This window comes from Rana temporaria, chromosome 1, assembly GCF_905171775.1.
Source record: "Rana temporaria chromosome 1, aRanTem1.1, whole genome shotgun sequence".
In the NCBI taxonomy this organism is placed as follows: Eukaryota; Metazoa; Chordata; class Amphibia; order Anura; family Ranidae; genus Rana; species Rana temporaria.
The window spans coordinates 94,559,543-94,574,239 of NC_053489.1; the positions used below are offsets into that span (position 1 = coordinate 94,559,543).

The following is a 14,697-nucleotide window of genomic DNA, read 5'->3' on the forward strand; positions in this document are numbered from 1 at the left end:
TCCGCTCGTGGAATGGCGACAAACTTTTACCCTTTAAAATCTCCATAGGTGACGTTTACAAAATTATACAGGTTGCATGTTTTGAGTTACATAGGGCTAGAATTATTTCTCTAGCTCTACCAATCGCGGCGATACCTCATCTGTGGTTTGAACACAGCTTTCATATTCCGGCGCTACTCACGTATGCGTTCGCTTCTGCGTGCGAGCTAGACGGGGCGCGTATCTGGCTCCTAACTTTTTTAGCTGGCTCCTAGATTCCAGGCAAATTTGTTAAACACTGCATTACATATCACCAGCACGCCAGAATGAGAGCAATAATTCTAGCACCAGACCTCCTTTGTAATGCTAAACTTGATGACTTATAAGGGGCTTTTAAAGCTTTGTCTATGTAAAATATAGGGTACCGACATGTTTGGTATCTATTTACTCGGTGCAACCTTGGGGGCTTTTACATTTTACCAAAATAATTTAGTAATATATTGGCTTCGGCCGATTATTATCAAAATTAGGCCGATATTTTACACTGACCGCCTTTCCTCCTCCCTTCTCCACACTCAGCGGGTTTGGCTAAAGCGTCGCGCTGAATGTGTGAAACTGACAACAGAGAGAGAGTAGCTGTCAGCCCGATGTCAGGGGTGGGCGGGACCAAGCAGCTATATTGCACAAGCCAATGGGATGGTATCTGGGCGGACCGCTATGTGTATGTGTCCCCGCCCCCTTTCTAAAGCAGCCCAATCTTGGGCTGGTGTAATTTAGCTGCTGGGTCCCGCCCACATCGAGCTCAATTCTGACAGCTCTCTCTCTCCTCTCTGTTGTCAGTTTCACACAGTTACAGTCAACAGTGTGAAACCTGCCAGTGCCACCAGCTAGTGCCATCTGTCAGTGCCACCGCCAACCACCACCGCCAGTGCCAACCACTGCCAGCCAGTGTCATCTGCCACTACCAGCCAGTGTCACCCGCCACTGACACCTGCCAGTGCCAACCAGTTCCAATTGCCAGTGCCACCTGTCCCAAACTAGTGCCACCTGTCAGTTCCAAACCAGTGTCACCTGCTAGTGCCAGCTGCCAGTGCCAACTGTCAGTTCCAAACCAGTGCCATCTGTACTGAGGACATCAAATGTGTGTTAGAGTGACAGGAGTAAGCAGGAAGGAGTGGATGAGTTTTTTTTTTTTTTTTTTTAAATCGGCCTAAAATATCAGCCACAAAAATCGGCAATCATATATCGGAAATCGGCCGCCCCAATTTCTAAATATCGGCATCGGGCAGAGAAAAACCCATATCGGTCGACCTCTAATTTATTGTGTTTTTGTGCCCCCCAAAATGTACTTTTAATGTGTTTTGCATTTCCTTTGCGGTAATATCATGTGACATAAAAAAAAAAAAAAAATTAGAACTACCACTATTTTATTCTTTAGGGTGTCCGCTTTCAGAATATATATACTGTGTAATCTTCAGGCCTTTTTTTTTTTTTTTTTTTTTAACGTGTGCAAAGACACAAATTCCTTGTTACTGCGATCAGGTGCCAGCTTGCGTTTGGTGCTCTTGCAATCAGAAAGTGGAACGTCAATTTGTTAGGAACACTTATTTAAAGGGTGAGAACTGGCGTTTGTCCTTCCTTTACTACCTGGTAAGTCCCTGACCTGGAACAAGGGAGAGCAGATCAGGTGTTGGGACACGTCATACATACACATACTTGTCTCAGGTCATGGGCTGTCCAAACTGTACAGAATAGGGATGCAGGTCACTTTAAAAAAAGAAAATTAACCTGTCAAATCCTGGACAATGTAAAAGGAGCATATGAGGAAATAAACCGAGGCAAAGGAATCGGCAGATTCCGAGGAATCAGACTTTGTATGCAAATTAGGGTTGTCCCGATACCGAGCATTTGTGTGAGTACTTGTACTGGCGCAAATGCTCCCAATGCCTTTACCGATACCTGGGATGGGTGGAGTCAGGGGGCGGAGAGTGGAGAGCAGAGCGAGTCCTCGGCGTGTAAATAAACTTTAGTAAAGCAAACGTCTTTCTCATCATCCAGAAAACAGCAGCATGTGTTCTGCAGCACTGAGAACGGCCCAGGGGAGAGGAGAGCTGGGAGTGGGGGAACCTGCCTTTCTCAGGTGAATATTAAAGGAACTAAAAAGGTCAAAGGTCAGAAGGCGGGTCCCCAGAGGTCAAAGGTCACACGGCGTGGCTGATCCACCTCACCAAAGTGTACCGCCTACCCCAACTAAGTCGGGGAATGAACAAGTACTAAAAAGGAAAAAAAAATTTGCGTAAAAATAACAAAAATTTTATACTTACCTCCACTGTGCAGCTCGTTTTGCACAGGGTGTCCCCGAACCCGATCTTCTGGGGTCCCTCGGCGGCTGTCTCTGCTCCTCCTCGCAAGAGCTTTCCACCTTTATGAGAGCTCTCTCGCATGGTGGAAAGCTCTTGCGAGCGCGCTCCCGTGATACAGTGGTGGCCATAGCCGCTCACTGTATCACTCCGCCCCCCGGCGCGTTGGGTCATTGGATGTGATTGACCAGCCAATGGCTGCGCTGCTATCAATCCATCCAACCTAGCCAATCAACGGCCACAGACTGAGAACCGAGGAGGATGACGGGGGCGAGCATGGGACTTTCGAGGCTCAGGTAAGTAAAGCGGGGGGTGGGGGGCATAGGATGCATTAAGGTGAAATAACATTTACCTTTACAACCCCTTTAAGAACTGTAGGAGGGCAGGATGTGAGCTTAGAGCAGGGGTGCCCAACCTTTTGAAGCACGAGGGAAACTTAAGCGACTTGGTAACCGGTCGTGGGCCACAATAAACAGGTGGCGGATGGCAGGTCCATGTCTGCTCTGTATATGCAGAGCGGACACAGCCCACTATACTCTTTTTTTTAGCGGATTGGATTGGAGGTAGGACACAAGTCGGTTTACATCTGCCACTCCTCGGTCGGACTGACCGTGTAAAAGGGGCCCACTGATGTGCTGTGATTTACCAACGCAGTGTACCTTTGGCTTTCCTGAACTTTGCAATAGACTATTATATTCTGCATGTTTGGTGCATTTTCAGAATGTGCATGGCTCAGTGCATGTAACCCACAGGTGCGCTGCTCTGCATCTTTGGGTCTGTTTGAAAGCAGTCCAGTAACCACTGCAGAACAGATATGCCAGGGCTCAACAAATCCCGGGCGCCAGGTCGCCATGACGACTAGAAATGGTGTCCTGGCGACTTGGCTTGGAAGGTGGGCAAAAAAAAATATATATATTTTTTTTTGTGAGCTGGCGCCATCTGGTGGTGAGCCGTTAGTATTACAAGTTATTACCACCAGATGTGTGAGCTGGCGCCATCTGGTGGTGGCCGTTGGTATTACAAGTTAAGCATTACAAGTTAAACAGCAATTCTAATGTCATTTTTCACTGCCATCTTCTTCCCTCTAATTAGAACCCCCAAACATTATATATATTTTTTATCCTAACACCCTAGAGAATAAAATGGCGATCGTTGCAATACTTTCTGTCACGCCGTATTTGCGCAACGGTCTTACAAGCGCACTTTTTTGGGAAAAAATTACACTTTTTTTTGTTAAAAAATAAGACAACAGTAAAGTTATCCCCATTTTTTTAATATTATGAAAGATAATGTCACGGCGAGTAAATTCATACCCAACATGTCACGCTTCAAAATTGCGTCCGCTCATGGAATGCCGACAAACTTTTACCCTTTAAAATCTTCATAGGCGAGGTTTAAAAAATCTACAGGTTGCATGTTTTGAGTTACAGAGGAGGTCTAGGGCTAGAATTATTGCTCTCGCTCTACCAATCGCGGCGATACCTCACATGTGTGGTTTGAACACCGTTTACATATGCGGGCGCTGCTCACGTATGTGTTCGCTTCTGCGCGCAAGCTCGTCGGGACGGGGTGCGTTTTCTGGCTCCTAACTTTTTTAGCTGGCTCCTAGATTCCAAGCAAATTTGTCAAACCCTGAGATATGCCCATATATACGCTGGCCCGGATTCAGGTAGATTTGCCCCTTATTTGCGGAGGCGCAGGGCAGCGTTTTTGCCCTGCGCCCCCGCAAATTTACTGCGCTACCCGCGATTCACGGAGCAGTAGCTCCGTAAATTGTGTGTGCGCTGTGTAAACTTGCCCTGCGTAAGGGCGCCTAATGTAAATGATCCCGTAGGGGGCGGGAATCATTTAAATTAGGCGCGCTCCCGCACCGAGCGCATGCTCCGTCGGGAAACTTTCCCGACGTGCATTGCAGGAAATGACGTCGCAAGGACGTCATTTGCTTCAAAGTGAACGTGAATGGCGTCCAGCGCCATTCACGAATCACTTACGCAAATTACGTAAAATTCGAACGTCGCGACGCGGGAACGACGGGTATACTTTAGCATTGGCTGCCTCTGCTATTAGAAGGGGCAGCCTTACGCTAAACACGCCGTACGGAAACAACGTAAATTGCGTACGCAGGGCTCGCGCAACATTGTGAATCGGTGTTAGTATGCAATTTGCATACTATACACTGAGCACAATGGGAGCGCCCCCTAGCGGTCATCGCTAGAATGCAGCCTAAGATATGCGTGGCATAAGAGCCTTATGCCACGCAGATTTTAGGCTGCAGTCGGCGTTACGATGTTCCTGAATCAGGAGCATTCGTAACGCCGGGGCAAGTAAGCAATTGCGCTGTGTAACCTATGGTTACACAGGCGCAATTGCTACTTGAATCCGGGCCACTGTGATTGTAGTAACAAACTGACCTTTAATAACAGTATTCTATTCCATCCCAGAGCAGGAGTTCGCGGGCTACATCAAAGTGCCTTGTGGGCCACATGTGGCCCCGGGGCCACTGGTTGGGTACCCCTGGCTTAGAGAGAGTGCAATATCGCCTTATCGCCTGAACTGCAGTGCCACCCGGTGACAGCTCTTCTGTATTGCAAGTAGTGTACTACAGTGCTTATGCTTAATAATCAGTAATCCAGTCTTTTTAACCAAGTTAATGTGAAAAATGAGAGGTTGTCGGGGGTTTCTTCAGCAGTGATCAATGTTTCCATTTTCAACTCACAGATAATAAAATAGTGCCCCCAATTAATGTATTCGCCATCTGTAAGGCAGGCATTCTTCCCACTGACCACCAACGTAAGGGGCATTCTTCCCACTGACCACCAACGTAAGGGGCATTCTTCCCACCAACGTAAGGGGCATTCTTCCCACTGACCACCAACGTAAGGGGCATTCTTCCCCCTGGCCACCAACGTAAGGGGCATTCTTCCCACTGACCACCAACGTAAGGGGCATTCTTCCCACCAATGTAAGGGGCATTCTTCCCACTGACCACCAACGTAAGGGGCATTCTTCCCACTGGCCACCAACGTAAGGGGCATTCTTCCCCCTGGCCACCAACGTAAGGGGCATTCTTCCCCCTGGCCACCAACGTAAGGGGCATTCTTCCCCCTGGCCACCAACGTAAGGGGCATTCTTCCCACTGGCCACCAATGTATTTAAAAAAAAAAGTATCGTTATCGGCGAGTACCTGAAAGAAAGTATCGGTACTTGTACTCGGTCTTAAAAAAGTGCCATCGGGACAACCCTAATGCAAATCCTATATTTGTATAACAGCTGAAATTGCTCTGCCCCCTCATATGTGGAGCCTTACTTTATTAACCAGTTCCCACCCAAGACAATTCTGACATTTCTCTCCTACATTGGGATCTTTTCTCCACAGTGGAGATGGCCGGGACCCCTCTGGTCCCCCAGTCAGACAATGAAGGCATATCAATCCCTCTGGGGAAACCTCAGGCATTTTATAAAGGCAGAGTGATCCCTGTGGCCCTCCAGTCTGTCATCCCTCTGAAGTCCCCCTGGCAGTCACTTCATAAAGGCCAAGCAATCCCTGTGGGGCCTCTGTGGCCCTCCAGCCAGTCATCCCCTAAAGGCCCAGTAATCCCTCTGGGGTCCCCCTATTAGTCGTCCTTCAAAGGTCCAGTGATGCCCCCTGTACCCACAGTCAGTCATTAAAGTGATCCATGTGGTGCCCCTGTAGCCTACCAGATATTCTTCTGGGTCCCCCTGGAAGTCATTGTGTAAGAGCGATCCCTGTGATCCCTAAATGCCCAGTGATCCCTGCAGGGCCCCTTTAAAGGCCCATAGATCCCCCTGGTCAGTTTCGCTATTATGGCCCATGGATCACCTCCTGGCCCTCTCCAAGCTGTTACCCTATAAAGGAAGGCCCAGTGATCCCCAGCAGGCTGTGGCCCCCTATACAGGCCCAGTGATCCCCAGCAGGCTGTGGCCCCCTATACAGGCCCAGTGATCCCCAGCAGGCTGTGGCCCCCTATACAGGCCCAGTGATCCCCAGCAGGCTGTGGCCCCCTATACAGGCCCAGTGATCCCCAGCAGGCTGTGGCCCCCTATACAGGCCCAGTGATCCCCAGCAGGCTGTGGCCCCCTATACAGGCCCAGTGATCCCCAGCAGGCTGTGGCCCCCTATACAGGCCCAGTGATCCCCAGCAGGCTGTGGCCCCCTATACAGGCCCAGTGATCCCCAGCAGGCTGTGGCCCCCTATACAGGCCCAGTGATCCCCAGCAGGCTGTGGCCCCCTATACAGGCCCAGTGATCCCCAGCAGGCTGTGGCCCCCTATACAGGCCCAGTGATCCCCAGCAGGCTGTGGCCCCCTATACAGGCCCAGTGATCCCCAGCAGGCTGTGGCCCCCTATACAGGCCCAGTGATCCCCAGCAAGCTGTGGCCCCCTATACAGGCCCAGTGATCCCCAGCAGGCTGTGGCCCCTATACAGGCCCAGTGATCCCCAGCATTCTGGGGCCCCCTATACAGGCCCAGTGATCCCCAGCATGCTGTGGCCCCCTATGCAGGCCCAGTGATCCCCAGCAAGCTGTGGCCCCCTATGCAGGCCCAGTGATCCCCAGCAGGCTGTGGCCCCCTATACAGGCCCAGTGATCCCCAGCAAGCTGTGGCCCCCTATACAGGCCCAGTGATCCCCAGCATGCTGTGGCCCTCACCTGGTGTAACCCCCGGCGCGCCCGGCTCAGCACCTCCTCGTATCCGCTATGGCGGAGCTGGCTGAGGCTCTCGTAGTACTCCTCGGGGTCGTCGCTCTCGGTGAAGAGGATCTGGGAGAGGATCCTCCATCCACACGTGTCCAGGGAATGACCCAGGTAGAGCTGCAGGCGGCGGCACAGATCCTCCACATCATCCTCGCTGAGCTCCGGGGCCCCGAAGAGCACGGACCAGACAGCGGACGGCTCCTCGGGAAAGGCGGGCAGACACGGCTCCAGCTCCCCACTGACGGAGCACAGCTGCTGGTGGACGGCCCGGAGGTCCTGGAAGGAGAAGAGTCCGGCCCAGCTACACCCATCCTCGTCCGGCTCCTCCCGGGGCTCCTGCTTCTTCGGGCTCCCCCGGGGACTGCGGCTCGGCTCGGTGTTCCTCTGGCGCTGGGCCGTCCGGTTGTGACAGGTGATGGCGAACTTGCCCTCCACCTCGTTCCAGGCCACGATAAAGACGAACTTGTGCCGCTCCTTCTCCTCGAACACATTGGGCCTCACGGCCACCCAGTCCGCCTCCAGCGTGTCCTCCAGGGTGAACGACATGTCGCTCGGTGCGGTGCTCTACTCTCCTCGGTGGACCGATCTCTCCCCGCTTGGCCCCTCTCTATTGTTACTGTCATCAGCGGCCTCGCGCGGCAGTCACGTGACGCGCTTTGTTGACAGTCACCGGGCAGCCGAGCCGCTTCACCCCCCACGTGACCCCTCCGCCGGCCCGCACCATCACCCGCCGCTTCTCCGTCTCTGTGCGGGTCCACGGACAATGCTCTCCGGTCAGTGGCCTATCCACAGCTTCGGACTTTCCGTGGGAGACAACAAAGCTGTCAGGCCAGCGCTGACGTCACGGCCCGAGAATGAAACGTAAACATGCGCACGTGTCAAGGGAGCGCGCCTATGCGCGGGGCCGAGCTTGGAGGCGCGCGACCTGGCTGCAGCATTGAGCTCTCTGTTATGATCGTCTGTTGTGTCCACAATGGCAGAGTTCTTACCACTTCTAGCCTATTTCTGACACTTGTTTACAAGTCAAAATCTTTATTTTATGCTAGAACCTCCAAATAGTATATATATGTTTTAGCAAAGACTCTGGAGAATAAAATGGTGGTCATTGCAATATTTTATGTGTATACATATATATCTATTTGAACCAAATCCAGAAATAAACAAATAATACTTCTGTCAAATAAAATGAACGTGACAATATTTAAAGTGGAGTTCCACCCATTTAAAATTCGGCAGTTACCTTCTGTTAAAAAAAAATCAGCAACTACAAAAAGTGTAGCTGCCGACATTTAATAATAAGACACTCACCTGTCCCACGGTCCAGCGATGTAGGCGCAGGAAGCCCTGCTCCTCTCCGCGGCGCCGGCATTCTAACTGTGGGCGCACAGCCGAGCATCCACTGCAAATGCGTGAGTCGCACTGCGTATGCGCGAGTCACGCTGTGTGCTGTGATTGGCCAGGCAATTTTCTGGGACCTGTGACGTGTCCCAGAAGATTGCAGGGAGGGAGGGGGAGAGGTGATCTTCCTTACGGTGCCGTGGGAGCTGGGTGCCTGTAAAAACAGGGGGCCAGATTCAGATCCATTTACGTTACACCGCCGCAGGTTTACAGTGTAAGTGCCTGATTCACAAAGCTCTTACCTGTAAACTTGCGGCGGTGTAACGTAAATTCGCTCGGCGCAAGCCCGCCTAATTCAAATGAGGCGGGCACCATTTAAATTAGGCGCGTTCCCGCACCGAACCTACTGCGCATGCTCCGTCGGGAAAATTACCCGATGTGCATTGCGCTAAATGATGTCGCACGGACGTCATTTGTTTAGACGTTAACGTAAATGGCGTCCAGCGCCATTCACGGACGACTTACGCAAACGACGTGATTTTTTAAATTTCGACGCGGGAACGACGGCCATACTTAACATTGGTTAGTCGACCTAGAGGGCAGCCCTAATTTTACGACGTGTATCTCGACGGAAACAACGTAAAGTTAGAGCGACGGGTAATGCGGACGTTCGTGGATCGCCGTAACTAGTCATTTGCATATTCTACGCCGACCGCAATGGCCTCGCCACCTAGCGGCCGGCATAGAATTGCATCCTAAGATCCGACAGGGTAAGTCAATTACACCTGTCGGATCTTAGGGCTATCTATGCGTAACTGATTCTATTGGGCCAGATTCACAAAGAGATACGACGGTGTATCTCCTGATACACCATCGTATCTCTGACTTACACTGGTCCTATCTATGCGCCTGATTCATAGAATCAGATACACATAGATAGGGCTAGATTCGACAGTGTTACACTGTGTTACACTGTCGGATCTTTTTTTCCATTTAAAAATGGCGCCGGGGGCGTTCCCGCTGATTTACGATAAATAATATGTAAATCAGCGAGATACGCAAATTCACGAACGTACGCGGACCCGTCGCAGTGTTCTTACGTCGTTTCCGTAGCGGTTTTCCGTCGTATACTTACCCATTCTTTTATCATGCGCAGCCAGTGTTAAGTATAGCCGGCGTTCCCGCGTCAAATTTTCCAACGTCGTTTGCGTACGCCGATTCACGAACACGCGCGTCGCAAGTCCGGCTCACGTCGCAACCACTGACGTCCTAGTAAAGTCAGTGGGAGCAATGCACGCCGGGAAATTCCCCGGACGGCGCATGCGCATTTAAATCGGCGCGGGAACGCGCCTGATTTAAATAGTACACTCCCCTAGCCGCGGAATTTGAATTCCGCCGGGGGATTTAGGATCCGCCTTCGCAAGTTTGGAGGTAAGTGGTTTGTGAATTAGCCACTTGCCTCCTAAACTTGCGGGAACGGATCTTAATTCACGTAGATCGAGCGGATCTATAGATCCGCTGAGCTACGTGAATCTGGCCCTATGAATCAGCCGCATAGTTAGGACGGGCGGATCACAGAGATACGACGGCGTATCAGGAGATACGCCGTTGTATCTCTTTTGTGAATCTGGCCCATGGTACCCGCTCCTCCCCCAGAAAAATGACATGCCAAATGTCACCAGCACTTAAAGCGGAAGTTCCATTTTTGGGTGTAACTCCGCTTTAAAGTGAATATAATGTGCTGAATAGCCACCACGTCTCCCACACAAGCAGGGACGATTTTTCATATGGTGACGCCAGTTCTGTCATATAAAATATAAACAACAAATATTCAACGCAGAAAAAAAAGGATATTTAGAAAAATAGAATAGAAAATAAAGGAATAGGATAAAACAGAATATAAAAGAAAATAAAGGAATATAATAGAATAGAAAAAATAAATAGAATAAAACATAATGCATTAGAAAATAATAGAATAGAAAATAAAGGAATAGAATAAAACTGAATAGAAAAGAACATACTGTAAATCAAGTTGCAGTTCAGTGAGTAAAATAAGTGTTTGATTCCCAAGCAAAACATGACTTAGTACTTGGTGGAGAAACCCTTGTTGGCATGCACAGAGGTAAGACGTTTATGGTAGTTGGTTACCAGGTTTGCACACATCTCAGGAGGGATTTTGGTCCACTCTTTTTTACAGACCTTCTCTTAATCCTTAAAGGGGTTGTAAAGGTTCGTTTTTTATTTTCTAAATAGGTTCCTTTAAAGGAGTTCTCTGACCTAAAACTTTTAACCCCCGCTGTGCCCGGGCTGTAAAAATATACAAAATAAACTGTCACTTACCTGCCTACGATCCCCCGTTGTTCCGATATCGCCGTCCCGTTCTCCGGTCCCGGGCCCCTTCCGCTTCCTGGGGGTCGGTGACTCATAGTGCGCTCAGCCTATCAGCGGCCGCAGCAATGTCCCGTCGCGGCCGCTGATAGGCTGAGCGCACTATGAGTCACCGACACACAGGAAGCGGAAGAGACCGGGACCGGAGAACGGGACGGCGATATCGGAACAACGGGGGATCGTAGGCAGGTAAGTGACAGTTTATTTTGTATATTTTTACAGCCCGGGCACAGCGGGGGTTAAAAGTTTTAGGTCATAGAACTCCTTTAAGCTAGTGCATTTTTGGTTCACTTACCTTTTCCTTCAATTTCCCTTCTAAATGTTTTTTTTTCTTTGTCTGAATTTCTCACTTCCTGTTTCTCCTCAGTAAGCTTGCCCCCATCATCTGAGCCGTTCTGGCTGGGGGTTAGTCAGCCAGAACAGCTTACTGAGGAGGAACAGGAAGTGAGAAATTCAGACAAAGAAAAAAAACATTTAGAAGGGACATGGAAGGAAAAGGTAAGTGAACCAACAATGCACTAGCTTAAAGGAACCTATTTAGAAAATAAAAAACAAACCTTTACAACCCCTTTAAGGCTTCTTGGCTGTCGCTTGGCAACTCAAAGTTTCAGCTCCCTCCATAAATTGTCTATGGCCCAGATTCTCGTATCTGGGCGTAAAACTGTGCGGGCGTAACGTATCTGGTTTACGTTACGCCGCCGCAAGTTTTACAGGCAAGTGCTTTATTCACAAAGAACTTGCCTGTAAAGTTGCGGCGGCGTAGCGTAAATCACCCGGCGCAAGCCCGCCTAATTTAAATTAGGCGGGTAGGGGGCGTATTGCATTTAAATTAGGCGCGTTCCCGCGCCGAACGTAATGCGCATTCGCCATCCATAAAATTTCCCGACGTGCATTGTGTTAAATGACGTCGCAAGGACGTCATTGGTTTAGACGTGAACGTAAATGGCGTCCAGCCCCATTCACGGACGACTTACGCAAACAACGTAAATTTTTAAATTTCAGCGCGGGAACGACGGCCATACTTAACATTGGTTGCCCCTCATATAGCAGGGGAAACTTTACGCGTCGCAAATCTAATGTAAACGTCGTAACTTCACTGCGTCGACCGCGCGTACCTTCGGGAATTTGCGTATTTTGCTAATTTGCATACTCGACGGGGAAAACGACGGAGGCGACACCTAGCGGCAAAAAAAAAAAATTGCATTTAAGATCCGACGGCGTAAGAGACTTACGCCTGTCGGATCTAATGGTTATCTATGCGTAACTGATTCTAAGAATCAGTCGCATAGATACGACGGCCCAGATTAGGATTTACGACGGCGTACATTGCGTTAAGGTCTGGAGACTGGCTATGCCACTCCATGACCTTAATGTGCTTCTTCTTTAGCCATTACTTTGTTTCCTTGTCGGTATGTTTTGGGTCATTGTCATGCTGGAAGACCTCTCCATGACCCTCTTCTGTGTTCTGGCAATGTATTGTAAAATCTTGGATGAGAACCTTCTTCCCTCAGCCAGAACAATGAAGATGGGTCGTGGATAGGTCTTCCAGTATGGTCATGGATGGGTCCCCCCCAACAAGCAAGCAGCTTGTTATGGGGACACCTGAGCCGAGCTGCAGCTCCGTGTATCCATTCAGGCATGGTCCCATCCCCTTTCTCTCCTCATTGGCTGACTATGATTGTAAGCCAATGGCGCTTCACTGCTGACTGACTGACCACCAATGAGCAGGGGAGTCCCGGGCAGCCGAGACAATCCTACAACATCTGTGGATAGAGATGGGCTTAGGTAAGTATTAGGAGAGGGCTGCTGCACACAGATGGCTTTTTATCTTAATGCATTAAAATAAAATAAAACTTCTGCCTTTACAATCACTTTAATCCCATAGAAAATTTATGGAGGGAGCCGAAACCTGCGAGTTGCCAAGCAACAGTCAAGAAACCTTAAAGGCTAAGTTCACCTTTCTTTTTTTTCTTTTCTAACTTCCAGCTCCCCGATATACCAATATTAATATACTTTTTTTGCAAAAATAAAACAGCTTTCCATTAATTATACAAAGGATTATCTCACTCTCTTCATAGCTGTTTAAACACACTGCTGGATTATTCTGCCTTACTTCCTGAACTGACTTTAGGTCATGAGTGACACAGGAAGGAGTTAACCAGTTGAGGGATGATGCAGGGTGTGTGCTAATGAGGTCAGCTGGTCAACTCCTTCCTGTTTCATGACCTAAAGTCTGTTCAGGAAGTAAGGCAGAAGTAATCGAGCAGTGTGTTAAACCACTTAACAACCGCATGCTGTAAATTAACGGCATGGGCTTTGTGCTGTGATATCTGAATGATGACTGCAGCTACAGGCATCATTCAGATATTGCCGGTTTCTGCCGGTGATTCTGCACACCATAGGAACAATCATAGCGGCTGTTCCGCCGCTTGATCGTTCTTACGGGCCGCCCTCCGGTGCTTCTACCGACTCACCTATTCGATCGGTGAGTCGGTGACAGGATCCGCCGGCCCCCGGTTCTTGAACATAGAGATTTCCGGCGGACCAGATGGTCGCCGGAGTCTCTATGATCGTTGGAGGCCGGGCGTGATGTTATGACATCACGCCCAGCCTCTGCATTACAAAAAAACGGTGCTGCTTCGGCTAGGAAGCGGTGGTCGTTTTTTTTTATTTTTTTTTTTATTTTAGGCTTCCCAGCCTAGAGGTGAGATGTGGGGTCTTATTGATAGGAATAAAAGTGATCAAATTTTTTTTTTTTTTTTTTAAAGTGTCAAAATAAAAAAATGTAAGTAAAATTAACAATAAATGTATTTTTATTTTTTAAAGTGCCCCTCTCCCCGTGTGCTCGCACGCAGAAGCGAATGCATACGTAAGTCCCCCCCACATATGAAAACGGCATTCAAACGACACAGATGAGGTGTCACTGTGAACGTTAGAGCGAGAGCAATATATCTAGCCCTAGACCTCCTCTGTAAGTCAAAACCTGTTAAAGCGTCACCTATGGGGATTTTTAAGTATTATTATTATTATTATTATACAGGAATTATATAGCGCCAACAATTTGCGCAGCGCTTTAGTACTGAAGTTTGGCGCCATTCCACGAGCCTTGCAATTTTGAAGCGTGACATGTTAGGTATCTACTTACTCAACGTAACTTCATCTTTCACGTAATGGAAAAAAATTGGGCTAACTTTACTGTTTTGTTTTTCTTTATAGCATGAAACTGTTTTTTTTCCAAAACAACGCGTTTAAAAAATTGCTGCGCAAATACCGTGCAAGTTGCAATGACCACCATTGTATTCTATAGGGTCTCTGCTAAAGAAAACATATATATAATTTGCCACTTGCGCATTATTTGCGGAGGCACAGGGCAACGATTTTGCCCTACGCCCCTGCAAATAATTTGCGCTGCCCTCGATTCACAGAGCAGTAGCTCCGTAAATTGCGAGGGCTCGCCGGCAAAATTGCCCTGCGTAAGCGCGCGCAATGTAAATGATCCCGCCGGGGGCGGGAATCATTTAAATTAGGCACGCGCCGCGCCGAGCGTACAACGCATGCTCCGTCGGGAAACTTTCCCGATGTGCATTGCGGCAAATGACGTCGCAAGGACGTCATTTGCTTCAAAGTGAACGTGAATGGCGCTGGACACAAACTTACGCAAACGACGTAAAATTCGAACGTCGCAACACGGGAACGCCGGGTATCCTTTAGCATTGGCTGCCCCTGCTTTTAGCATGGGCAGCCTTACGCTAAAGATGCCGTACGCAACCGACGTAACTTGCGTACGCAGGGGGCACGCAACATTGTGAATCGGCGTAAGTATGCAATTTGCATACTATACGCTGACCACAATGGGAGCGCCCCCTAGCGGTCAACACAAGAATTCAGCCTAAAATCTGCGTGGCATAAGAGCCTT

General features: G+C 49.2%; 1 protein-coding gene across 2 annotated transcripts in view; it reads right to left on the reverse strand.

Annotated features, from left to right (window-relative positions):
• JMY (junction mediating and regulatory protein, p53 cofactor) overlaps positions 1-7,929 on the reverse strand; it is a 104,354-nt gene extending 96,425 nt beyond the window's left edge. For both annotated transcript variants that reach the window (XM_040340658.1, XM_040340647.1), the window contains exon 1: positions 7,011-7,929. In XM_040340658.1, coding sequence (XP_040196592.1) covers positions 7,011-7,601 — 591 coding nt within the window. In that variant the 5' untranslated portion in view covers positions 7,602-7,929. The remainder of the gene's footprint in view (positions 1-7,010) is intronic.
• Positions 7,930-14,697: the final 6,768 nt, after the last annotated feature.